Source organism: Hermetia illucens, chromosome 5, assembly GCF_905115235.1.
Source record: "Hermetia illucens chromosome 5, iHerIll2.2.curated.20191125, whole genome shotgun sequence".
NCBI lineage: Eukaryota > Metazoa > Arthropoda > Insecta > Diptera > Stratiomyidae > Hermetia > Hermetia illucens.
In genome coordinates, this window is record NC_051853.1 from 30,739,170 (window position 1) to 30,765,912 (window position 26,743).

The following is a 26,743-nucleotide window of genomic DNA, read 5'->3' on the forward strand; positions in this document are numbered from 1 at the left end:
AATTGTTAGCGTACACAGATGACATCAACATCATGTCCCGAAAGCTGACCAAAGCTGAGGAACTTCTGCATACTCTTGACACTGCTATGGATGAAGTTGGACTATACATCAATGACAACAAAACGAAAATTATGCAGCAATCAAGAAGCCGGATGCCAGCTCATTCAAGCCTCATCTTAGAGGACCTCAACATCGAATTCGTAGACAGCTTTACATATTGGGGCAGCCTGTCAAAGGAGCCTGACGAGGTCAAGCGACCGATACAGCTAACGAATAAGACTTTCTTCTCGGTCCTTTCTATAATGAAAATTAACACGAAAGTCCGTGTATAGAAAACCATCATACGACCAGTGCTATCTTATGGGTGCCAAACCTGGACACTAACCCAAACCTCCGAAAATTTGCTAAAGACATTTGAAAGGAATGTCCTTTGGTGAATTTTCGGAGCAGTTCTCGACCGTGATGGATCCGGTACAACCATGTATGAATAGTACGATGAGCTAGAAGTCTCGAAATTCGTTAAACTGCAACGCGAGACTATAAGAAAGACCGAGAGCACGGTGGGAGAGTACAATATATACGGACGTCGGGCATGATGATGAAAAACGCTTGGAAATTCGAAATGATAAGAAATTAATATTAGCCAAAACTTTTATTTTGATTTTCGAGCGGCTACTGTACTTAAGGAAGATCACACCATATACCATATTTGGCTTTCGTATATACCGATATTTCGTGAGATAGATTCTCCCTTTCTCACATCTTTCATTTTTCATGTGAAAAATAATTTAAAAAAAACAATCTTTTTATTTCAATCATTTTATATTGTTAGTTAATTGTTGACCGTTACGAAGAAATTTCTTTTTGAAAGGCGATGAGTTTGGGTTGGTATCTTTATTAAGCCGTTAATGCAATGTTAATGCATGTCAGTAATACATTAATGTTTATTCGGAAGCAATTTTGAAGCATTTTGGCATTTCCGTCCCTTTTAGGCAACTTTAATTGATCATCACTTGCTTGAGGACTTCCCAAAGTAAAGCACCTAAACTTCACTTTCTTTGACAGGTGAAATTCGGTCCGACATAAAATACGGATACGGATTCACGACTTTTTTAATCATCAAAAAGATAAAACCCCGATTAGATGAACTCAGATCCTAACCAAGCAGTTTTATTGAACGTAACTCTCAGGCATGTTATATTTACAAATTCCTAAAGAGAGACGAACCCACATATGGTAACAACTTGCCGTCAACCGCTTCCAGGACAGAAATGAGACCTGAGACCTCATCTAAAAGATACATTTGCCCTGAACGAAACTGCATTTAGCTTTTCTAAGAATTTTCAATCGGAATAGTTCATTATCCCCCTGCCCTCCTACTATCACTCCAGATGACACAGTTGCACTGTCTCACTTAGGTTGCACTAATAATGTCAGATACGATTAATTATAGGCAAATTGCATTCCAATTGAAATTAAGATACTTCAAGAAAAAAGTCACTTTCACAACACTCTAATCATGTTGAAATATTGTATTTCATTTCCTATATTGACAGTTTCTTCGTTGCATTTTATTTCCGCTTATCACAAAACACCTTACAGTCCTGAAATACATGGATATTCTTCCAATACAAAGGGGTTCGAAAATTATTATATCTTTACCCGCGCAATGGAAAATGCACTCTCGATTTAGTACGGATGGATCAGTAGCCTCAGTAGTAAGAAGATAACTGACGACTGGTCGATAAGCACGAACGCAAGGACCTAATTAAATTGAAAGGAAGGAAGAGAAGCGGAACAATTTCAATTGCTAGCTACGCGTTGTCCGTCTTTAAAAGGAAAATCTATAGCAATCTGCGGAATGTGAAGGAATCTGAAAGTAATCATTGAAAGAAATCCCTAATCAAATGACGCAAGCAAAACATAATTGTCTTGCGGTGTCTTAACATAAAAATAATTATGTTGGATATGCTTTTGTAATCACTCCTGAAATGACATAGAACCCAATGAGCGGGCGTGCTGGTAGTCCAGCCCCAAAGAGATGTATCCAACCCACTCCCCGGAGTCCCGGAGAGGGAGCTCTTATCGAGTTCGTACTACTCCAAAAGTGCGCTGGTGGGTTGAAGTGGTTGAGCCTCTCTTTTACTCCGTGGTCACAACATTGGCTCCCCAACAATTTGTTCTGTTTGCATGGCGCATGCCCCACACTTGGAAGCAAAGTCTTCCATTTTTCCAATGCACACTTTCATATCACCAACCCAATCATCCCACCCAGCCTCGGTACTCTGAATCCAATTAGTACGAATCCGGTTTATCTGCATTGAGCGGAACCTGGACGAAACCGGATTAACCCGAATGAAGTCGTCCGTCGGGGAGGGTGCAATTCATAGAAGCAGGCCGCCTACCTTCCCTCTGGGCCGGGTTTCAACTTATCTCTAATTTGATTTCTATCTGAAAGGCGGAACCGCGCACAAGCTCAACTGAGATGCAGACGGTTCCCCTCAATGAATTTTACCAATTTGGGATTGGTTGTGAGGAACCGGAATTTGACATGGGGCGTGGTTGAATCCTGTTTTTTGATGTGAATCTGAATGCAATGTGGACAAGGTTCCACACACCATCGCATTGGAAACGAATGGGTTTTGATGGATTTGTGCGGGGCAGAAAAACTTGTTCGTGGATCTCTTCAGGTTAGTTATCGAACGGATCACGTATGGTTTGCGTTTGTATCATGATTTTTGCGCGGATTTACTAGTGTTCTTTGTGAAGTTTTCTATGAATAGTGGCGTTCCGATGGAGTGAAATATCGTACAAGTAACAAAAACGGTTAACACGGTAATAAAAACGAAAATAGTGTATCTGTAACAATTAGACAGCTATTCTAAAAGATTAACAATTAATAAAACAGTTTCTGAAGGAATGTTGTGCAATAAAAACCTCTGACTTGCAGTCGTATACGCGTTCAGGCAAAATTGATTTATCTTAGTTATCACCCGATGGATTAAAAGGAATGCCTTTTATAAATAACGGCACAATATATCTTTAATGTATGAACCAGCCCCCTTCAAAAATGAATTTTATTAGAGTCATTCCGTTCACTTATTAAAATTAACACTTCCCAAGTGCACAATAATAGTTTTTACATTAAATCGATCGCGTGTCCTGCATTTTGATAAATCTACCGATGATAGTCAATTTCGCTAATTCATTCAAGTCCCTAAATATCCGGTGGTGCTAATTCAAGTTTTGACATAAAGTGAAAGATATCGATTTGACTAAATTTTGATGAAAAGATTTTCAGAATTAGGTAAAACTGGCATAACGAAAAAAAAGAAAGTCAATTAGGTCAGGACAAAGGACTTTTCACCTTTCCACTTTTTGGTGTATCCAGACCCGGGTTTTTCTCTGTGGAAACTGTTGATGCATCATTGTCTGCGACGATAATTTGACGGATTACCTATAGGTACGCATTTCGGTCCTTTGCTGTTTTTCCGTACATTTCTTGTGTGTCTATTGTCCGTGGCGACAACGTTTGGTGCTGCATCAGCGGGATTAGAGTGAAGCCGACATTCAACTAATCAAACATTTTGTAAAGTGATTTTGACGTGTTTTAGACGTTTAGCGAAAACGAATTGTTCAGCGGTAGACGACGGTTGGCACCTTTCGCCCGGCGTTCTTAGGCGATTCATTTTTTCAACGCCATGTTACAAAGAAACTTGAAGTGTTCAACGTGTGTTTTGAATTGAACCGATTATAGTTGGTTTTTAGAAATGATCGTTTGAAAAGTGTTTTCAATTTTGAAAGAAAAAAGTTCTTGGGCATAAAATTCAGTGAGAGGATCATAGTGTCAATTGGATTTGTGATAAACAAAGCGTCAAAATTGTTTATCAAAACAAAAATTCTATTTTATTTTAAAAATGTTGACCGATATGACACCGACGGCTGGTCAACTTTATGGTTCGCAGATACCAGCTATGGGAATGAATATCACAAATATAGCAACACATATTCAAAAGCCGCAAGTGAATCCGGTAAGTGGAGTAGGATTTATTAACTAAGTAGTTGTAATTGGAAATTCGTTAGATTTTATTGACCAGTTTATAAACACTTTCGATATATTTGTTGCATTAGCTGGGAACCAAAGTTCCTTCAAAAAGTTTCAAAAGTGCTTTCTAGGCCAATATCGTTGAAGTTGTTGATAACAGATTTCTCTATTTCGGAGGATGTACTCTAACTGGAGGTGGACCTTCTATTCATTCAAATGCGAGGCACAGAAATGATTATACTCGTAAAGTTAAAAATCGCGGAAGAATCGCTACATCTTTTGAGCTGAACTCATTACTAGGGAAATGTTTCCTATGATCAATAGCCTTGAAAAAGGGGGAATCCTTTAATTTTTACATAGCAATATAGAGAAAATTCTCATAAGAGGAGTCCGGTGGGGCTCAAAATATTTGGGTATGAATCTCAGCAAACATAAAATTTAAGATAAAAAGACTGATTTACCTGTTTGTACATATATTCAGATTAATTAAGAAAAGTCAATAAAAAATGCAGGAAACTTCATTTTTAAAAAAGTCTGCCAGTATCATTTTTAGATAGGAGAAAATGGTTCAATTTTTATCAGTTGAAGTATTGCATCTTTGGCATTGATGTTGACACTGTCCTCTAAATAAATAGTGAACAATACTCAGCGTATTGGAGAAAATGTATACATGTGGGGGCATCTAGCTCCCCTTGGTCCCATGTTTTGTTTTTCTGATTTGTAATAGGAGCGGTAGTTTAATTTTTTTACTATCCGTCAGTCTAAGGGATGACACGCAGAAGGAACAAAACTGATTTTTACATTTGATAACTCCATCTGACCATGGGTTAAGACATTATTCATAAATAAAACAACATGTCGTCCTTGTCGTTTTATTTTATTGTTGAAAACCGTCAACTAGGATGATATTGGTGTGCAAATTATTCCCGCTTTTCTATTAGAATACCATTTTAGCAACAAATCCAAATTTGTTTCTGGTCAAAACAAATAGGTTTTTGCCCTTTGTCAATAATAAAATGGTAGCCTTTTCTTTAGAAGTTTTCCCAGTTTTATACGGGGTTTCTTAGTAGACGAATTACAGCTTTAACAACGTCTACCAGAATGAGCCACAATTTATTGTTCCCGGAAATATGTGTTTTCCCGAATATTGTTCATTTATGGGAGACTTCTTAGCTGGAAAAAGAAGGTGGATCGTGTCCGCCTCCGTTTAATAAAATCTCCTTATAATAGAAATCTGAAATATTCAAAATTGCCCATTTGGAGAAGTTCCGCTGAAGTCGAAATTTAGTTATGCTGAGACCGTTCGACTTTGGCGTGTACGATAGTGTTCAGATTATCAACGGAATAAATGCATGTTGACAGTAACTAGTTTTTTAAACTAAAGGAAGGCAACAAATGTAACCTATATCTAGCAACCTTCATAACTTGTCAATTTGATTGATTGATTTGATTCTCTATACAACGTCTAGTGCTTATCGTAAAGGAGACAGAACAATGCTCGAATTTCTGCAATACTGCCGGATTCTGCACTTCAAATTCGATATTTAGATTTCAGAAGTTTGGCTGGAAGTTTCCATTTCATTTCATTCGACTACCAGAATTTGAAAAATCCTAGGCGCAGTATTTTGCGAAAATTTGCAGGAATGCGTTGGTTGAGACGATGTACTTGCCTTAGTTTAGAGGCAACTCATCAGACATCGTGGTTTTCGATCAATGTTGTGGAGACAAAATACCAAAGAGAAGGCAGAGACGAGGCAGCGCCCGATGAGTTGCTTCTTCCCTGGACGAAATTACAAGTCGTTTGTTTCTAAAAAAGAGGAATCTCTGGACTAAAAAAATGTCGATAAATTGCTTTCCTATTGGTCTGGTCTGTCATCGAGTGGTGGGAACTCCCTCCCTCAATCCTAAAACAAAAAGTAATTGATTGAAAAGTTTAGATCCGAAGTACTACAACAGCTACTGTTACTATAATTGTTTTCCTTCTATTTATTATCAGCAATATGATGGCCTTCTTGATAAGGTGTACATAGTTTCGATGGGGTCCTTGATTCTGATGTTCCTAATTTAATATTGGTAGAGATCAAAAAAGTCTAATCAGCCTTTGACCATTATTGTTACTTTAGTCTTTGAGCATAAGTCAGCCCAGGTTTTCCAGCTGTTTCTATTTGAGGAAAAAAAGGAACTACAATATCCATTATTTTTCATAAGACTTAAGTTTTTAGTATGCAATATTTTTTAGATTGCGACATAATGACAGGCAAATCCGTTTCCTGAGTTGAACATTTTAGGTTACAAACTTCTTGATCATACTCCCAACACTGGTTTGCTAAGCAATTTTCGATTATTAAATTAAGGAAGAGTAAAGGCGGAGTGTCAAAAAATGTACTTTAAAAATTGTTCAGTTTATAAAAGATTTGGGAGTATAAGCTTCTTGGACAAGCATCTAGGGTAATGGCTTTTCTCAGAAATGCATACTTTCTAATGTTGGCCTTCCTTTGTCCTTTACAAACATCAGAACACAAAAAGAAAGACGATACTGCCTCATTTCTCGCTGTTTATGCTACTGACATGATTTTAGAAGGATCCTAGGTGAAATACTATGAGTGGAATTGGAAGTTTTCATATATTTCTTTTCTTCCTTCATTTATTTTGTTTATTTCCTCTGCATTCTCATTTTTTGATCCTTGTTATCCTTGTTAGTTCGAATCCAATGCCTTATTCAGGTTCCGGTGTTGTCAACTAATGCACTGATTTTTTGCGGGTGTGAAATTCTTATTAGTGCTGTGTTTGGCTGACTAATAATTCTAAATAATCTAACACAAGTCGGGAAAACGGAAGCTAGACCCTTCAGTCATGAAAGGTTTTGTGTATTTTTTTATAAAAAAATTTGAGTGGACATTTGTTTGTATATGCATATATTAGTCAAGAATATGCACTTTCGGGTTATACTGACATTCAATACCTTGAATTTGAACGGAAGCGGCAAGTTTAGCCTTTGTTAGTAATAGCAAAATATTAAAATTGGTAAGATCACATTCTATTCTATAGTCTATATTGTTGCAAAATTTCAAGATTCTAGGATGATCTTAAGGGGGTCCAGCAGTCAATTACTGAAAATTATAATAATATACTACTAGTATTAACTTTCCTTGAACAGAGATCGGCATGGAGGGTATTTCGGAGCCTAGGCACCATATAGTGGCAGCTTCTTGATTTGGTTTATAAACCTTAAAACCTTGGTGGACCTCGGCGCAAAACTTCGGTGTCTGGAGTTCCTTATTAAGGTAGGCCTAGATCGCATACCAGTTGTTGCGCCGTTGATGATGAAAACCATCAAAAAAGCTGGTTGTGGTATTAACTTGTGGGCGGTAGACGATCGGTACTCTTTAGCCATAATAGTAGTCATACATAAGAAGAATGTTTGATAAGCTGATACATTTGACGTTTCTTTGTGCATACTCATGTTCTCAATATCCCTTTTTTTATTTATTTCGTTCATTCACTATTATCGCAGGAAATCTGAAAACCTATCTGCCATTATTGCAAAATCATTCACTTTACCAAAAGCCATTAATTTTTTCCATTCCATCCTAACAACTTTGGAATTGAGACGTCACCCAACAAACTCAGTCAAACTTGAGATTCTTAATAAAACTATGTACTCTCTCTTTTTCTAATAAACAAAAACCAGATGACAGACCAATTTCAAAATAATATAAAATTCTATCACCGGTATCGTAGAGCAAAACTCTGAGCGAAATTCAACTTATGATCAACATGGTTCAAATGGTACTTCATAGTATAGTGATAAAAACCTTAAGGCTCTTCAACATTGGTAGTCCTATTTGGTAGAGGCAGAAACCACCAACTTCGATCAGTTGTCTTGTGTGTAAATTATTATTATTATTGACGTTGACTGGTAGAACTCTCAGTATTTAAATTGTTTGATCGTGGGGATGCACTTTTTGAGCTTTTATCAGAGCCACCATTTTTTAATCATTCAAATCACTCTTTAGAAGTTGTACGCAATAAACCTCAGTTATCGTTAGTATCAACGAGATAACAATGTATCTCAGCTTTTTTTAAAAATTTATAATAGTAACAGTGTGAGTTTAATGAAAATATAGTGGTATTGAAGTAAATGTCGATCCTTTTAGAACTGGCGGAAAGAAAACATATTTCTTTAATTTCATTTAGCTGTTTAGTTGCTCCATCGAATCGAATTAACGGCGACCAACTGGTGCCCGATCTAGGCTTAGGCATCAAATCACCTACGATTATTCCCCAGGAATATATAATATGTTATATCACTTTTGTATATTATTTTCTAAACCACACCTTTATTATCGTATTGAATACTATGCAAGGAATAAACCTATAGCAGCGAAAAAAACACAAAGGCAAATATAAACATCCATGACAATGGAAGGATTCGAATCAGGGGTAACGAAATCGATAAATTGAGGATCAACCAGCTCGGCTACTGCACCGTCGCAATAGATTTAGATTGAGTTATGAGTTTACGCCCACTTTTACACTTAACTAACGAAGGAAGTAGACTGATGGTTTCGTCCAGGGCAGAGGCAACTCATCAGCCGCTGCTTCATCTCTGCTCAGGGAGCAGCGTGACCAAAAGTAACGACAGGTGGTAATCGCTCCATTTATAAATAATCGCAAACACGTCATGAGTAGGAATTATATTGAAGTGTAATCCGTCGTAAGTTCAAACCTAAACCAGACCGAGGTGAATTTTTTGTTGGGGATGCGGAGAGTCCTGAGTCCCACTTGGTGCCGGACCGGAACACTTAGGAAGCAACTTACTTCCTTTCCTGTGGCCCACGGACTCCTGTTTTTTTGGGTTAAATACTCAAATTTTCAAAAAAAGTTGACCGACGGTTTCATCCAGGGCAGAGGAAACTCATCAGACGCTGCATCATGGCTGAACTTCTTTGAAAAATTGGGTGTTTAACCCAAGAAAGAGGAGTCCGCGGACCACAACAGAGGAAGTAAGTTGCTTCTCAAGTGATTAACTACCACCGTTCATTTTCCACATGCTAAGCATTACGTTTAACATGAAATTTCAGCCGTTTAGATAGCGGTCCACCACTCGCTCGATATTGAGGCAAATATTGCATTTGACACGTTCATCTATGGCTTCACCGCCTCGCACAACCACTTTACGCAGCCTTGAGTCATTACCCAATCAGAAGAACTCGTAGTTCTCGATTATTTGGGTGGCTTCCCCAGTTTGAAGTTTGAAGAAGGGCCAACTTCAAAGTTTCGCTAGGTTGTTCACAAAGAAGTTCCTCTCGCATTCTTCTGGGACTTCACTAGCTTTCATTAAACTTGAACTAACTGAAATGTGGTTCAGGCTAACTATTCTGTTTCGATATTTTCTTTCAGGAATATTCTTGGGTGTTGGGATAGCTGAGTGGTTAGAGTACAAGGTTGTCATATGGAAGGTGATGGTGGTGGTGGCAGTGGGATTTGTATTGTGATTTGACATCGGATACAAATCGACTCAGCTGTGAATGAGTACCCAAGTTAAATCAGGATAATAACTCGACCGCAATGCTGACCACATTGCCTCTTATAGGGTACTGTAATCCTGTAATGCACCGTTACGGTCTTGAATGAAGTGCTCAAATACATTTAAAGACCCTGATCCAAACGATTATTATTATTAATATTCTTGGAATCATCAGCTAGTATCACCAGCAACTTTTTTGGTTGAAATTGAAAAAGGTTAAACGATTCCTGACGAATATGTGAAACTGTGTTCATATGACCTATACATACCTCTTTATAGATTGTAGTTAGCGAGCATATTTTTCTTGGCTGGTAATTTATCACCCCCGCCCCCTCCCCCGACGCATTTTTCGAACGCTAAGTCTTCAATTTTCAAAAGATTCTTAATACAACACTTTGATCCTAGACCAGATTATTCTGGGTCAAAATATAGTACTATTTATAATTGAACTGAATCCGTGATCTGCCTCTAACAGGGGCAAATGTTAGGTAGAAAAGAGTAGTTTCCTCTTTTTTAAAACCAGAAAGTTTTATCTTTTGCTTGTGGACTTCATATGGGAGGAAGTTTACCAGTCAATTGCTGATACATACGGTGCAGGACAGAATTGTATAAATGTTTATTGACAGGTAATGAATATTCTTCCCTAGCGATATGGTAACCACTATTATATATGTTTTTCGTCAACGTTAGTAAACTTTAGCTAAAGGAGCTGCAAGCGGGACATTCTTATAGGCAGATATCCAGCAAAGTTGACATATCATTTAAATCTGTTGGTAATATAGCCAGAAAATTGCACAGTTTGCACAATAATGCAACAGGACAACAACCCCAAATATAAAGCCAAACAAACGCTAGAACTCGTAAGGTATAAGAAAATCTCAATGCTGGAGTGGCCGTCACAATCACCGACTTAAATTCTATAGAAAATTTGTAGGACATTCTGAAAAATCTAGTTTATAAATATTAAAGCGCCTTTAAAAATCCAAATGAGCTTTGGGAGCGCTGTAATGAAGTATGGATTTCCATTTTTCAAGAAGAGTGAGGGAAACTAGCTAAACGCATAACATGCCAGCTCCTAACCACGCCGTTATGAAAGCAAAAGGATCGTACGCAAAGTATTAATAATATAGATTTTTCCTTTTTTGATGTAATGTGCCAAAGCTGTGTAAATAGCCCAAAATGGATTTGATTGTTTTTGATTTAAATTAATGAATTTTTGTATCACTTTCACAATTCTGTCCTACAATGTATATCCAATATTTTATAATTGAAGAAATTATTTGAGCCTCTGTTAACTTCCCGGATTTGCTAGATTTTTGAGTTGAAACAGAGAGCTAACTGATAGATCCAGGCAGAAATCATTTCGAGGTAATCCTGGACTTCCTAAATCTCACAATTTATATTTTTTGCCGTTGTGCCACTTATTTTTATCTTCTACAAATTTGATAAAATTCATCTTTCTACCTTCAAATGAAGTTTTGTTGAATTCCTATTATCTTGCTTTTCTGTTATTCTGGGTGCAATAGTTGGCATTAGGCTCGATTGCGTGATGGTTTTAAGGATCCAATTGCTTGAAACTTCTTGTCTTTGTTTTTCCACATGTCTTAACTTTCAGATGAATTTGAAGATCTCAATGACTGATAATTGTTTGTCCGTAACAGTTACTGATTCTGTCATTCAGATATTTAGCTATGTTGTTATGCCATGATATCTTTATATGTTATTTGTGGTATAACATTGGTGGTTGTTTATTACACGATATTATATCCTTTTTACTTTCGAATATTGCGTCTTAGGTAGTAAGTACTATACAAATGGCTGCTTTAAAAAACCCTACTACTAAGGGGGTTGAACTTTCAGGGTCAGCGTGCACGTCGAGTAATCTATAGAGGTGCTACAGAAGATTTTACTATTGTGTGGATCGTTTTGTCCCGCTAGGTTATTGTTAAGAAAAGTAGACAATTTTTTTCTGTTTTCGACCAAATCATATTTTTTATTTCTCAAGCACCGTTATTTCAGTGAACCACTCTGTTGGTTGGTCCATGTAACTTTTTGACTCTATGAGCTATCACACCAAATAATTCTGCGACAAACTTTAGTAGTTCTCCCAATTTAACTAAGTTTCACTAAACAAGAGAACAACTGGTACTGAAATATCGAAATATAATAAATTAAGCAACAACAGTTTGTCTGCTCTGTTAAAGAGGACCCAATTCAGGATACTGCATTGTAAATTCACGAAATTTCATCTGTACGACATTTTAAAGCTTTATAATATAAATAACAAGTCTAAGTCCTCCTAAGTTCTGGATTATGGTAGTTGAGATATGTAGGCTGAAAATATGCTGTTGCTATCTTTGTTGGTAAGCAATTTGCCCGTGATCGATCTTGTGTTCTCTCTTATCATTGATTGATCTAAAATATGAATTAGATTCTTAAAAAGTATTTTTTTTGCTTTATGTCAGTATTTATCTATTTTTTAAATAAAATGTGTAAAAAGTACAATTCATTAATGGTCTGTTTACAATTAAAGAAAATACGGAAACAATTTGATTACTACCAACTTGACGTGTCTCCCAGGAGAACAATACTGAGATTACTTAATTCTTGCATTGACTGGCATTTATTCCACAAATTTATAGAATACAGCACAAAAAAATATAATAAATAGTTATTACCAGCCATTAATTTCAATTTAAGCACAGTTAATTTGTAAAATAAAATATTATAGTCCACGAAATTGATTTTACGCTGATATTCACTTTTGTCCAGTCGCATCAGTTTTTTTCGCGATAGTTAGCACTCAGCGTGAATTCCATTGTAATATTTTATATATTTTATTTTCATAAATTTCTTTTTTTGGGCCGGCTTCTTAATTTAGATGTTTTTTAAGTAGCGACATATGTTAGTGTGTGGGAAGAGAAGCTAATTAAAACCTGATGTCTCAACTAATATAAATTAGCCTTGGGTCCATAAACAGGCAAGAACGGCGAAAACCTGCAGGATTTTTGTGAAGTTAATGACTTACTTGTGGAGCTATGCAATTTCAGATATGTTAGCAAAAGGATCACTGACTTCTTTCTATTTCTTTTAACGGCTGGCTTGCATAATATTTCGTTTATTTGGCTTACGTGTTGTTTTTTGTTATAATCAATCAATTATCAACTAAAGGTGAGCAAATTAGTAATAGACTGTAGTCTTTTCATTCTCAACTTTGTCTTGGAAAGCTATCACACCATTTGTGCCTTATACGTAACGAATTTTCGGAGTATTTTTGAAATTTTATTTAAAGTGAATGAATAGAATGATGTATTTGGTAGAGGCCATTCGACCGATGAGGAAATTTTAAAGCAGCAGAGAGACGTTGGTCAGTAAAACTCTGGTTGATTACTTGATGGCAACAGAAAGTTATAAGTAATTTTTAAATTACAATTACACTTCTTTGTTACTGTTAAATTACTCCACAGGGAATACAACTTCACCACTGCAGTCTTCAGCTTTGTGTAGCCCCTTAGTAGTGAATATCGTTTTTTTAATTGCATAGTTAGCAGGACCAGCACTGTTGCCAACTTTGGTTAGATTTTTTTCATAACTTTCACATCTCTACACAATATGGTAGATTCGGTTGTTTCAGATAACAAACGTACTTCTTTTGTCAATCTCATATGGCTGCTCCCAGCACTTAAAGGTATGCAACTGTATGTAAGAACTGACAAACTGGTGAGCCTGAGTGAGGCATGTTTTCAAAACCTGTAAACAAAGTCTGTCGATCTGGTCTAGTCGATTGTGTAGCATGCCTCTTAGGTGGCAGGCGTGAGTTAGTTACGTCCAGACTGGTTGGTTTTGGCTTTGGTGGTACTTGTCAAGAATTTGCAGATTTACTTGACTGTCTTGGACTACATAAGTTCAAGACGATCCGCCGGTTGGTTTTTCCGAAGGTGCTATGCAATGAGCTTGAGTGACTCGCTACTTTGTTTTCATTGGTGATTTACCCATTGCAGTATTGTGATTTAACAAAACCTTATTAGCATCTTGCACCGATTAAGATGAATAGGGAGGTTCGAATAGATCTTGTTTCTTGAAACAAGTAAATAAGACATAATCCCATGTTACCGCTGCGTACTAGCGTTTACGTCTAACAAAGACTTAATACCTCACAATAATTAAAAATATATCTTGAATGGAAACTAGGCCGTGATTACTATAGACTTAGTCGCATAAAGGGTATAAGTAAACATTTTTTATTAAAATCGTCTGTCTGTCTTTTTTTGCCGACGGAGGGTGGAAAGCTTCAAAAGCTACCACTCGCTACGTCACGCATGACTCCCATTTGGTATTACGTCGCGGGGCTAGATCAGAGTTTAATCTGCGCTCGTGTTAACATTCCCGCTTCTCTTGCGTTCATTCTTCCGGCTGACTTCTTCCTGCCTAAGCTTCTTAGCGATGGCTACAATCACCTTTTCGACTTCGGTCCATATTATTATATATTTTCGGGTATAAAGTGTTCCCTGATTGTCGCTTCCAATGCAGCCCTTTGGGCTGCGAATCTCAGACAATGAAAAAAAACGTGTTCTGCCTCCTTTGCACTGCATTCGGGCAATATGGCGCATTATCATGCCCAAATCGATAAAGATATGCTCGGTAGCCTCCGCGTCCACTCAAGAATTGGGTTATGTCGAAACCTACTTCGCTGTGGCATCGCTCGATCCATTTCCGGATATCCCATATGATTCTGTGAGTTCAGCGGCCTTTTTCTGACTCGTCCTACTTCTCCTACCATTCCGCGGTAGTTTCAGTTCGTGCAAACTATCGCCGACATGTAGGAGATTCTCCAGTGAGATACGCTCGATCGTAAAGTCGTTGCCTTTCTTTCGCTAGAATCTCAATCGGGACTATTCCTGCTATCACGCAAACTGCTTCATTGGATATGTTCTATAAGCATAACATGTTCCGAGTTTACTTATGCGATACGAAGCTTTATCCAAAGGTTTGTTTGGCTTGGGGGCTAGTATTAATTTCTGCTTCTTCCCTTGTGCAGGAAATGCTTCTTCTTTAAGGCATGTGGTGAACGCCTTGAGAGCTTTATTGGTGATTTATTTCCAACTAGTTTTTCCGCAGCTTCGAGGACCTCCTTTTCACTTACCATGGGGACTTCGGCGGTGCCTATCTCGACAGTGAAAAGGTTAGCGGTACTCACATGCTGTGGCATAAAATCCATTACTACTCTATTAAGCAGAGTAGGGCAAGGAATTGGTGGGGAGCGTTCGCCCTTGTCTTCTGATATTATTGTCTGTCCGTTTGTTGTCACCCTTGGGATCTGTATCAGCTTCCTTATGCAGTCGCTTATAATGTCCACTCTTACTTTTTATTATGGCCACATGTAATTGCTTCCGCCCGTTTTTGTATTCTTCATGTAGTTGCTCGTATTCTGATCGGTTTCTACTTCGCTGATTGCGTCTTCTGGCCGTGAGGGAGCCATACGGGTCAACTTTATTCGTGTAACATGATTTCAAAAATGATGGCCTGGTTGTCGTTATGTGTATATTCTTCACTGACGTACCACTGAAGATGTGAAAAATGTGACATCTATCACGGACCCCATTTCTCTCTTTCGGAAAGTGTCCACGCATCCAGTGTTAGCAACTACAAGATTCAGAAGAGAAAGTGTTTCGAGTAATATACGTGCTCTAGCGTTCGTCTGTCTGTTTTGTTTTTCTATTCATTATAGAAGGCGAGTTTAACAAGGCACGAAAAATTTACCTTTTAATATTTTTTAATAATCCTGGTTTGCGAATCGTGGTATAGTTCACACGTTAAAATACCGTTGATTTTTTTTAAGACGATCAGAGAGCCCACTAGCGTAGCACCCGGAAAATAGCTTTTTTCGAGATGTGTGTATATGTTTCCCTGGACTTCAATAACGAGCTATGATATCGGTCTGAAAAAATTCTTACGTATGCGTTTTCGCATTTGTATCTTTGTTCAGTTCTTCATGAAAAATTTCCAAAAAATCGAAAAAACGGCCTTCACACGGGATGACCTCCTTAAGTCCATATAGACTTCGGCATCGATCTGTACTTCAACAACTTATAGTTCAAGGAGAATAAGGATCTTTTTTGAAGTATCGACAAGAGGTTGTTGAACTTAAGTTTGAATTGCTGGTTCTTTCCAACTGTGTATCCCTCCCAGGTGAACGTCTACCGAGGTGCATTTCCAGGTATTTAGTTGTACTGTGGCTAAGTTTCTATTGAGGACATCTTTTTTTCGCAAGGTGAAAGTTTTTACACGCATTTCAGTTTCTATTTTTCTTGGGTGGCTTTCCACTTGTAAAGAAACCAGTTTTGGGCCTGCAGGTAAGCTTAAGCCTGTGGCATCATCAGTATCAATAATTGAGTTAGTGAGCACGCTGACACGACAATTCGCAGTGTAGATAGGATCGAGTACATTCCTTTGGGGGAGACCTGCTTTCTTCTTATCTGAACCAGTAAGAACGTCCTTGTATTTGTCCTAAAATCAGTGTTTCATCGAAAAAATTTACCATTTTTTGAAAACTATCGTGGGTTTTTGATTTGATAACATTTTTTGGAAACTAACGTAAATGTTTGATTTGATTAATAACTCACGCGAATGTTTGCACCACAGGAATATTGCTGTCCAACATCTCTTTCCTTCAAGAGCATTGTTTATTTCTGATAAACTCCGGTGAACCTAATCTACTGTGTTTTACTGCTTTTTAAATCCTAAATGATGACCCGAAATCCCATGCATGTAATCAACAGCAGATTCCCTATGGAGTCTAGGGGGTAGGTTCCTTTACCTTAATAAAAGAGTTATAGTTTTTTTTTTAACAAATAAAGGCTATTCTTCACGTAACGAAATAAAAGAGTAAAGAGACAAAATAAATAAAATTAAAGTTAGAAAGGACTCATTTTTAGAATCTACTCCAGTGGTAACAAAAAACAAACGAGAACAATCAAATGAAGAGCAATCACATAGCTGGAAAACACGGAGTATGCGTCATACAGAATTAGTAGCTTCGTTGTATTGTTAGTAAGTGGAACCAATATAACAAGCTACTTTTTCAACATTTATCATCATCAACGGCGCAAAAATCGGTATCCGGTCTAGGCCTGCCTTAATAAGGAACTCCAGACACCCCGGTTCTGCGCCAAGGTCCACCAATTCGATATCCCTAAGAGCTGTCTGGCGTCCTGAGCTACGTCCTCGCTCCATCTCAGGCAGTGTCTGCCTAGTCTTCTTTTTCTACCATAGATATTGCCCTTATAGACTTTCCGGGCTGGATTATCGTCATCCATTCGGATTAAGTGACCTGCCCACCACAACCTGCTAAGCCGAGGAGGAGGAATACATAAGGACTGGCAAGATCATGGTCTTGTACAATAAGAGCTTTGACCCTATGGTGAGACGTTTCGAGCGAAACAGTTTCTATAAGCTGAAATAGGCTCTGTTGGCTGACAACAACCGTAGGCGGATTTCATCATCGTAGCTTTTATCGGTTGTGATTTTTGACCCTAGATAGGAGAAATTAGCAGTTCTTGTAAAATAGTGATGCATAATGAACTGTTGAAAGAATCACAACTCTCTGAACAACTTTAACCAAAAGATAATTACGGAATGGCTTAATTTGTCTTCCCAGTTCAATTAAGGTTATTCCTAAATTGTCGAAATAATACAGATTTTACCATTAACCTGATATTTTATTCATCTATGATTTCAAGGCCAACCCTCTCGAGTTTTCCATCATAAAATTTCACCCTTGATCCACTCAATTCGACACCACATTTGGCATAAACCTAGAACTTCGGAAAAGCACTTTCCTTGAATGGTTATTCTTCTCCAGAAGATGATAAACGGATATGTTTTCAGTCTAAGAAGTGGCTCATTAAATGCAGCCTCTCCACATCCTCTTTCCTCTTTCCAATTTTGGTCTCCTTTCACTTCTGGTCTCTTTTACACTTTAACCCTGATTCATTGAGTGTGTCCAGTCACAGGGGTCAAGAAGTCGAATCGATAAAAGGATATTCTCGTTTACAGATTTCCGGAATTTTCACATTTTTCTTATCCCTTAGAGAGGAGCCACCCTCATACGTATGTACTTTCGAAAGCATCATTATATATGACCTGCGGAAGAGGACTTCCACTTGTGTTTTGTTATTTCGTTCCATTTCTGAAGGAATAGACCATCACGCATTTATGTGGTCAGCTGTGCACGTACTGTAGATGAGACATGCTTTTATATATCTAACTTTGTGCTGTCGTCTTGTGGTCAGCACGCAAAAGTAACAAAGCGACATCAGAAAGTAAAAGGATTTTTTATTGCACTCGATTCGATCATCATTTCTTCATGGTTGTCCGGAAAATCGGAGTTGATAGAGAGCCCGGCAAAGGACACGCCCATTTCTTTTTCGATGTGGTATACTGTAAGCAAGAGTCATTGAGAGTTGTGATGCGGACGAGAGCCATTGATGTCAATTGGGAATTCCCAAGGAGGTAATTAATGCGGTATTTATTTGGATATCAAGAGGATGAATTTTGATAGTTTCAGGGAGTGTTATGAATGCATTTATGTTAGTGATTGAGTCTTTTAATGGATTTAGGGAATTGAAGAAAAGAAAATATTTTAGAATGAAGGATGCATTAAAATTTAAAGAGTCAACCTAGTGTCATTATATTGAATAAACTTTTTTTTCTTAAAGATAATACAATGATGAAATTTTGACCGTTTACTTGAAGTCAATCATCTTTCCATACTTATGCATTGCATTGACTTTTGCTTCAAGAAAAAATTGAAGGACAGCTGATGCTTTCGTCCAACGCAGAGCTGTGTTAAGAAAAGGTACTACCAGCGGTTTCATTTAAGGTAGAGGTAGCTTATCAGATGCTGCCTCTCCTCTGTTCTGGAGGCAGTGTTACCAAAAATGGTTATATACACACATTGAGATGAGTGTGAGTTATAACCAGGACAAAAACCACCTTTTTTCAGGCAAAAAGGTTACGCATGAAAAAGGGGGGTTTTGGGGATTATAGAAATAAATATTAGTTTAGCCCAAAAAACAGGTCCTTAAAGAAGAGTGGACATTTTTCTCCAAATAGTCCGGACCGACATCAAGTGGATGTGAGCTCAGGACAGTCTGTAGTTTTAGAATAAATTCAATCCTTAAAGAAAAAGCGTTGCTTCAACTCCTTCAACTATATTATGCAGTTATTAGAGAGAATGTACTCTTGCCTGGAGAGTGGCCACAAATCTGGGGACCAGTAGTAATTCAGGTTCCTTTAAAACTAAGCCTAGGACTTTCTTGGTTTGTGAGCAGACGCCGAGTTTTGCAATAAGCTATCATCGGCACATGTATGATTCAATTCGGGATATCGGGGTCTCGGTCTCTAAAACTTGAAGTAATCGTTGAATAGAGACGGACCTTTGTGAAACGGCATCTTACACAATCACCAGGAAAAAACCCCATCGACGAAGATTAGACTTGTTCAATTCATCCCTGCCTCGTATTATCTGAAAGTTCGGACCAAATCTTGTATTTCCTGCACGGGAGATCCATTCCAGAGCTTTTTAGTAGGACCTGCTCTACATATGTGATGAAAGACTTTCTATAATTTTCTAAAAACTTAGATCGAAAAATTAGAAGCTTTTCCAGTGTTTATGAAGCTGGAGTAAGAAAAAGAATTGGATAACATATCAAAAGGCAGAAAAAACTCTGGGCCGAAGAGAAAAAATCCGGACCCGTGGTAAAATTATGCGGGCCTACCTAATATTCTTTTATTTCAATGTAGACTCGTTTTTAGATTGCAGGATGGAAGGCAATCATCTCCTCTCCGTTCTTCTTGTCTGCTGGGAAGCACCTTAGATTCTCTCTGTAGTCCACTTACATTCTTGACTTAAGGAACCTGGGCTGCCCTCAGGACACACATCTGTAAGCTTCATAGTTTGGTGGTTATTCGCATAGAGCAGCACCTCGAAAAACAAGAGCTCAAAATGGAAAAGATTCCATGGATCATCGAGAGGGGCGGACTTTTCTCCGCAGCTTAATAGAAAGACTAACAAAATTACAGTGGGAGGTGTGATGCTCACCGGACGCGGAGTTTTCTTAGAAGAAATAGGAATAAAATGAAATTGATTTTGAAATCAATGTTGACCATCCTGCAGTGCACTGTAGGATACCGTTAGGGTCTTCAAGGCCCTGATTCAATTGAATTGACACGCAATTTTTAAGGGTTTGTGTAAAACAAAATTTTTATTCAAATCGGTTTACTGGGTGTCTGTTTGTCTCTCCGTCTGCCACACGCATTTTTCTCGGAGACAGTTACAGCGATCAACACCAAATTTCGTGGAGGGATGGGAACTGTGAACGGTCACGCATGGAGTGAGTAAAGGGGAGGGTTCCCCATACAAGCAAAACGTTGATGAAATTTTTTTTTCACCAAATATAGTCATATGAAATGAAAGGTCTCGGTTAGTACTTTCCGAAGCTGAGCTTAATTTTGACATTTGTTGGAATGGTGGGGAGTACGGGGAGTCGAACCCAACCGAAAAATCTGAAAAATCAAGAGACTGCCACTATATGGTGTATGTTCTTACCAAATTTGGGTACTATTACTAACAAAGTTATAATAGGTCAAAGTTGTCGCTTCTGTACAAATTCAAGACCTCGAATGTCAATATCCCGCGAAAGTGGATATTCTCACATAGTATGTGCATATATTACGTGCTACGAGGTACTAATGGGGCAAATATACACTCAAATGGCTTTATAAAAGAGATACACAGTACCTGTCATATCTGAAGCGTCCAGCTTTCGGTTTTTCGACTTGTTGAATTGTCTTGCCCCGTATAATTTTCACCCTTAATCCAGTACCGCTTCCCCATACTCTCGTTAGGCCTTCTGCAGCTGTTGAAGGTTGAGTTAAACTCCCAAAAGTGGGGGGTTTCTTGTTATAATCTGAAGGCATTCTTGGTCGAAGTAGTTTCGTCAGCTATCCCGAAGTTGCTTAGATTCACTCTGGGCACCAATTGAGCTTTTTTAAAGTAATTAATGGTGACGCTTCCAGCATGCTTTTATCAGTGATCCCCGAAATGTATTGAGCCGAGCACTAGCGGATGACCAAGGTTGCTTGTGTAACTTTAGAACTATCCTTTTTGAACTTTTGCACTCTTCTGTCCCGCTCTCGTTATTTCGAATATGATGTATGTTCGGAAAAGAAGTTGCAGGTTGCGCTTTCATGGTGCTGTGATATTTGGCTAATACGACTAAGTGGCAGTGTCGATTCTCTGAACAGAAGGAGCACAGGTGGTACCTTCTTCTTATTTAGCTTTTCTTCCCTTGAGTAATCGGGTCGACTCGTTTAAATGGAAGTTGCCGCTGTTTACGGTCATATTCGGGTCACAGAGAGACTCTCAAACTACCATATAGTACGTCATATGTTTCGATCGACTTGTGTATGAAATATGTTGATAGGAAACCCCACCAAATGCAAGATGCACGTTGCCATCAGATTCTTGATGAAGGTAGAACACTGAATGATTTTTTTCAATGGTCGAAGCCGCTTAAACTTAGGTATAATGAATGGGACGATCGTTTAATGTAGACACATCGAATCTTTGAAACAATCAGAGGCGTGAAAGAACCTCTTTTTTGAATGATAAGTTTGTGCAAAATTTTATGAAAACTGTTCGTGAAGATCGAGAATTGGATGGGTCCTAAAGAACTAACAGTACAGCAAAGCGATATTAGTTTATGCGCGCTTAGCGTTATCCAGTCCTTTGAGCGGTTTGAACTGGTTGATTAGGATTCTCTGGACATCTTTTGTTATTATACTGCTGAGATAGAGAGACTGTCACCACCTGATATCGGGAAAGGAAATCATGGCCCCTATATTTTGGAAGAGATAAATGCTAATTTAAGTCCAATTTAAATCTGTGGGGGGTTCATTAATGCAAGATGATGCTGTGAGACTATCTCTCTGTCTGTCGATCCGTGGGGCACACCCACTTTTCTCAGAAATTGTTAACGTATTAACATGAAATTTGGTGGGAAAGGTGAAACTTTGAATTTCCATACAGGGTAGGTGAATGCGTTTATGCATTAGGCGTTCAACTCAAGCAACGGTCAACCGCCAGAATACGATTCCGGCAGTAATCCCTCCTCTCCTCTTTTTAGGAAACTAGCCTGAGTCAATTTAACATGTTACTTTGGAGTAGCGAGTCTTAAGACACTCGACTATAAGTTAGTAGGGAAGCGGTATGGCTCCCTAACGTCTCACAGGACAGGGAGATAGTACTTCAATATCCGCGAGAGATAGCCCGGAATATGGAATGCAATTTTTAGTATGCTTAGCATGGTGGAATTGAGGACTTTCCTGACATCAAGTGAAATAAAGAGCACACTCGTCGAAAGCGGCAGCTGTGGGCCATAGGTAGACGAAACACATCCATAACCTCCATAACGACATTCCCCATACATCTGCTCTAAGACCAATCTACCTATGGGATAACTCCATGGGAGCATTTACTGCTTCAGCGAGAGGAATTTTTCATGCGCCTTCCTGGCTGTGTCAAGCATACGGACTGGTCAGTATGCAGGCGGCCGCTCAGAGTGTCCTTTGCCTTTACTGGTCAGCCACCTTGCCACCTTGCAGTAATATGGAAAAATATTCCCTTTCTGCCTTCACGCAAGCGTTGAATGTACCGAACCGTGGAATACCAGTCTATGTACCTCTATCGGAATGCACGAAGCGGTTTCTTTCAATTTTTTCATGGTAAAAAGTAGATAATTATCGTCGTCTTCTGCGCTGTTGACATAAATCCGAATAGAATGCGCAGGGAATAATGCACATATAATGAGGCACCATGTGCTCTGCATTCGATGAGCAGGGAAGCTAAATTCTGGTGGTGACTAGTTTATAATCAAGTCACTGTGGGTCCCCACCCATTTTGTTGATTAGCTGATATCAGCAGCGAGTTTTGCATTTATTTATCTTGCTAATAAATCTGCTCTCAATCGCTCTGGAGTTAGTCTCTTCCTGGTCATTTGCATGCAGTGAATGGTATCAATGTATATTAAGTTTAAGGAGGGAGATCCTTGTATATGCGAAAGGGGGTACAAATTTTTTTCACCGAATTGGGTAATTTTGTGGAGGGTGGGGGGTATTAAATGTTCGATTAGTATTTCCTGAAGCTGATCTTAGTTTTTACATTAGTTCGAAAGGAGAGTGTGGGGGTTGGAAAGTGGACACTTATTTCAAGGGCCTAGTCTCAGAAAAGACTCAGTCGAAAAATCTAAAAGAATCCATCATAGTGCCTGCATTATATTATTATATTTCGGAAATTTGATTCTAGAATTTTCACGTTTCGAATAATAAAGGCGATATGTAATATAGAACACCATACTGAAAATTTTGGTGGAAATCCCACTATCATTAACAAAAATTATAATAACTCAGTTGTTTCTCTCAATTGAAATTACGGCACCATAAGATATAAAATATCCTTATTATTATACATTGATGTGAATAGTCTAACATACTCTTTGCATATACACTACGAGCGATGTACAAATGAAACAACCGCACACCAAAATATTCTTACATAAAAATCTGCAAAAACTTTGACACTCGAATTGTGGGAGCAATTCTATTCTAAATTAGTGGGAATGGTGGGTTTGTGTCCGCAAAGGATTTTGAAAAATGATCTAAGCAGCTGCACACTTATATCTGTACTGATACTGAATACAAGGAACGATTATTTGGCAAAGAAATATAAAAATTTAGTCCAAAGATAATTAGACCCTCTACTATGAGAATCTTTCTCTCATTTCACCTATCTTTCCCACTAATAGTCCGAATGATTAACAGATGATCAATACTAAATCAATATTCATAGAATCTTTGCAATCGATTCTATTGATTTCAAGCCGCGCTCGGAAGACATCAAAAAACCTCATTGTTTAAAGGTCTAGACTAATCTGCCTCAATTTCGATTTTGAAGACGCAAACAGACCGCCTGGAAGATAAACTACCAAAAAATAACCATGAAAACTTGTGAGAAGATGATCAAATACTAACCCTAGCCGAAAAAATCAACAGCGCCAACAAAAGCGGTCACTGAGACTCAGTTTCAGGGCTTCAAAAAAAAAAAGATGAAATGATAATCAAGAAGATATTAGAAAAAATAAATAAATAGAGAAAAGATATACCCAACTAATATACGGGAAAGAAATTTCTGAATGAGGATGAAGTGGTGTAATCAAAATTTTATTTGACTTCAAAGAAAGGGTACAGGACGGGCTAGGGGTGAAGGCGTTCTAATGGGATGGCCATCAATGTGCTATTACACAGCGGGAACTCTAGAGCCGGCGCTTTCGGAACGAGATTTTTTGAACAGAAGTGATGACTTTTTCGGACAGTTGATGAATTGCGCCGGTAAAATATTCGGTGATCAGTAGAACCAGGCCAGATGAAATTTTGTATGAGGACCAGCAGTGATGAGTGTCCTTATTTTTTATGGAGGGTTACGAACATATATTATAATAATAACGTTATAGGTCTGGCTGCTTGTATTTCTGTACGTTATTTTTTGGAGGGCGAATAAGAGAAGTTTTACTTCTTGAACTTAAATTAAATAGGAAAAGATAACAAGATGGGTTTAGATATGTACATACACATGTATTCAAGTAAAAATCCAAAATTAATAAGAAGCCAGTGCAAATAAGGACTGGAATTCTTGTGGTTTAAGAGGACGTCGAAATGTTTGTTACAAAACCAATGGGATCTTCCGACAAAAAATTCGCCTAAATGTGCATTCATTATAAAAATTGTCACTAAAAGGACAACCACTGGCTTGTAGCAATACCTTCCGCCTTTATTCGATTTGTCACAATGAATCAACAGGAGTCCACTGTACGATTTGGCTGAAAACTACGTCCTCTATGACAAAAAAAAATATGAAAAGGAACAAACATCAAGAGGTCTTCTCGATGGAGGTTACTAAGTAGCCTCTCTCAACAAAAGCCGACTTAAAAATGGCAGTCTCAAGAGGGTATTCCATGCCACTGGCATGTGATAATGCGCCTGGCCTCTTCTCGTCTGTTGCTTGAATTGAAATCGATTATTCATGGTTGTTTTGTTAACTAGTTTTTTTCTTAGCTGGGTTGCTTTTTCGGACTTCAAACTAGGCGCACTCAAAGCACCCCAACAATAGGAACAAGGAAGATTAAGGAATTACTGGAACAAGGAGGTCAACGTTTTTGTGCTGTTTATTTAGTTTATGGATTAGCTAAGTGAGTGAACAGAATGCGAGGAGAATTTCAGAATTAGGGGAATTATGAATGTTGCATTTCTGAAACACTTTTACGAGGAATCAGTTCAGAGGGAAGAATTGAAGTATTGACCGTTTTGTCTTTGTCTTGTTAACAGACCAAAGGATATTTTGGGAGATTAAAGGGATTATTTTGTTCTTCATGGAGAAACCACTTGAAAAGATTTGGCGTATAAGAGGTCGGTATTATTGGAAGAATTAAACTAATCTTATTTGAGGAGAATGTGGTGAAAGACGTCCGCAATATGTGTAGATAGAATTCAATGATAAGATGATGACAATGCGGAAATGAGGTAGTGAGTAAACAGCAGTAGACTGACAAAGATGAACAATTAAGATAATGTCAACTTCAATCAATATGAGTTAATGGAAAGGGAATTTGAGAGGAATTGAGATAAAGAATTGAATCGCTGATCAATACTTACTTACTTTTATCCATGTTTGAAAGGTTCAGTCCTAATTTTTGACCGGACATTTTAAATGTATTATTCTCGAAGTTACGACTGGACCTGATCTTGGGAATTGAGTATTGAGTCACAAAATTTAAAATAAATCGAGGAAGCGACACACAATTTCATAAATCTCGTTTCTCTTAAATCTTTTTTGAGTAGTGTAAAGAGTACAGGAACCCTTGACACAGTTTTTCAGTTAGTTTTGGATAACTGAAAGTCATAATCATAATTAAAAATTTGGAAAGGTGATAATTCTATTGCGAATTATGCCATAGTGAGTGAGGCGCCTTAGAGGAATGTAGGAGAAATGCAAGCTCCTCAGAAAAACGTTGAGGCAGCCGAAGCACGATACCAGGAATGCCTCACATAGGGGATAATGGCCACCATATAAAAGTGATGACTGATATAATTGTCCTTAGTCAAAGTGGTTTTCGTTATTATAAAATTTAAAAAAAATTTTACATTATGGGCTCATATGCGTCAAGTCAAGTCAAGGGGGAGGAGTGCTTTAGGGAGGGAAGTAATCAAGGTGGGCTATTTGGTGTTAACTCAAACTAAAAAACGATATCAAACAGCCTTGCCACTAGTCTGGTAGGCATATCGCTCGATGGGCCAACTTTGAGTTCAGCTGATCACACGTAAGTACTACGATCTCCAAATGTCGCGAACTTTTGGCTGATTTTGACCAAGCATTTTTGAAAAAAAGGCTGTTTTGCTGCTGGCATGCTTTTGCCGGCACTCAAAGATGGCAGAAACGCAAGAAGTTGCCGTGGACCATACCCTATACTTTGCTTCTTTGCGCATTTGTTGCACGATGAATAACTGCTTAAAGAAGATAAAAATTCCTTTGGGTCTATGAGGTACCCATAGACTTTGCTTACCAATCGAAAATGAATATTTTACGTTTTGGAATCAAAATCAGAGGTAGTTTCAACAGGTGAACTTAGAAAGTTGCCAATGAAGTATGCCGATTTTTAGAGTCGTACACGCTTTTTTTCATCTGTAAGAAGTTGAACTTTTTGGAGCTTGGAGAGATCGATGTTGAGTTTCTTATTGACTTTTCGTCGCGTTAATGGGTCCTTAATGCTGGTTTCATGAGTAATTTTCTCCATGGTGATCAATAAATTTCGGACGATTCTTATTGATTTCATTTTATTCTTGGGCGGTGACCATCGTGATCAAGCTTTTCTAACCACCAAATGGCGTCCAAACCCGTCATTTTGCCATGATTAATGATTTCTCTACAACCTCACGATTGGAAAACCCTTACTTAATTCTGGAGGTCCCCTGTCAGGCGGTCAGCTGCTTCCATGCCGTTCAATGCGGCGACAGAGGCGAATTCTCTATTGCATTCAGGGTTCGGGCCAATGGGG

At 38.2% G+C, this 26,743-nt stretch overlaps 1 protein-coding gene across 3 annotated transcripts in view; it reads left to right on the forward strand.

The window, feature by feature from the left end:
• Positions 1-2,643: 2,643 nt before the first annotated feature.
• Positions 2,644-26,743, forward strand: part of LOC119657246 (transcription factor Sp9) — a 123,810-nt gene continuing 99,710 nt past the window's right edge. The window contains exon 1 of one of the 3 annotated variants that reach the window (XM_038064063.1): positions 2,644-4,031. In XM_038064063.1, the coding sequence (XP_037919991.1) occupies positions 3,918-4,031 (114 nt within the window). In that variant the 5' untranslated portion in view covers positions 2,644-3,917. The remainder of the gene's footprint in view (positions 4,032-26,743) is intronic. The other 2 variants (XM_038064062.1, XM_038064061.1) reach the window with 2 other exon arrangements.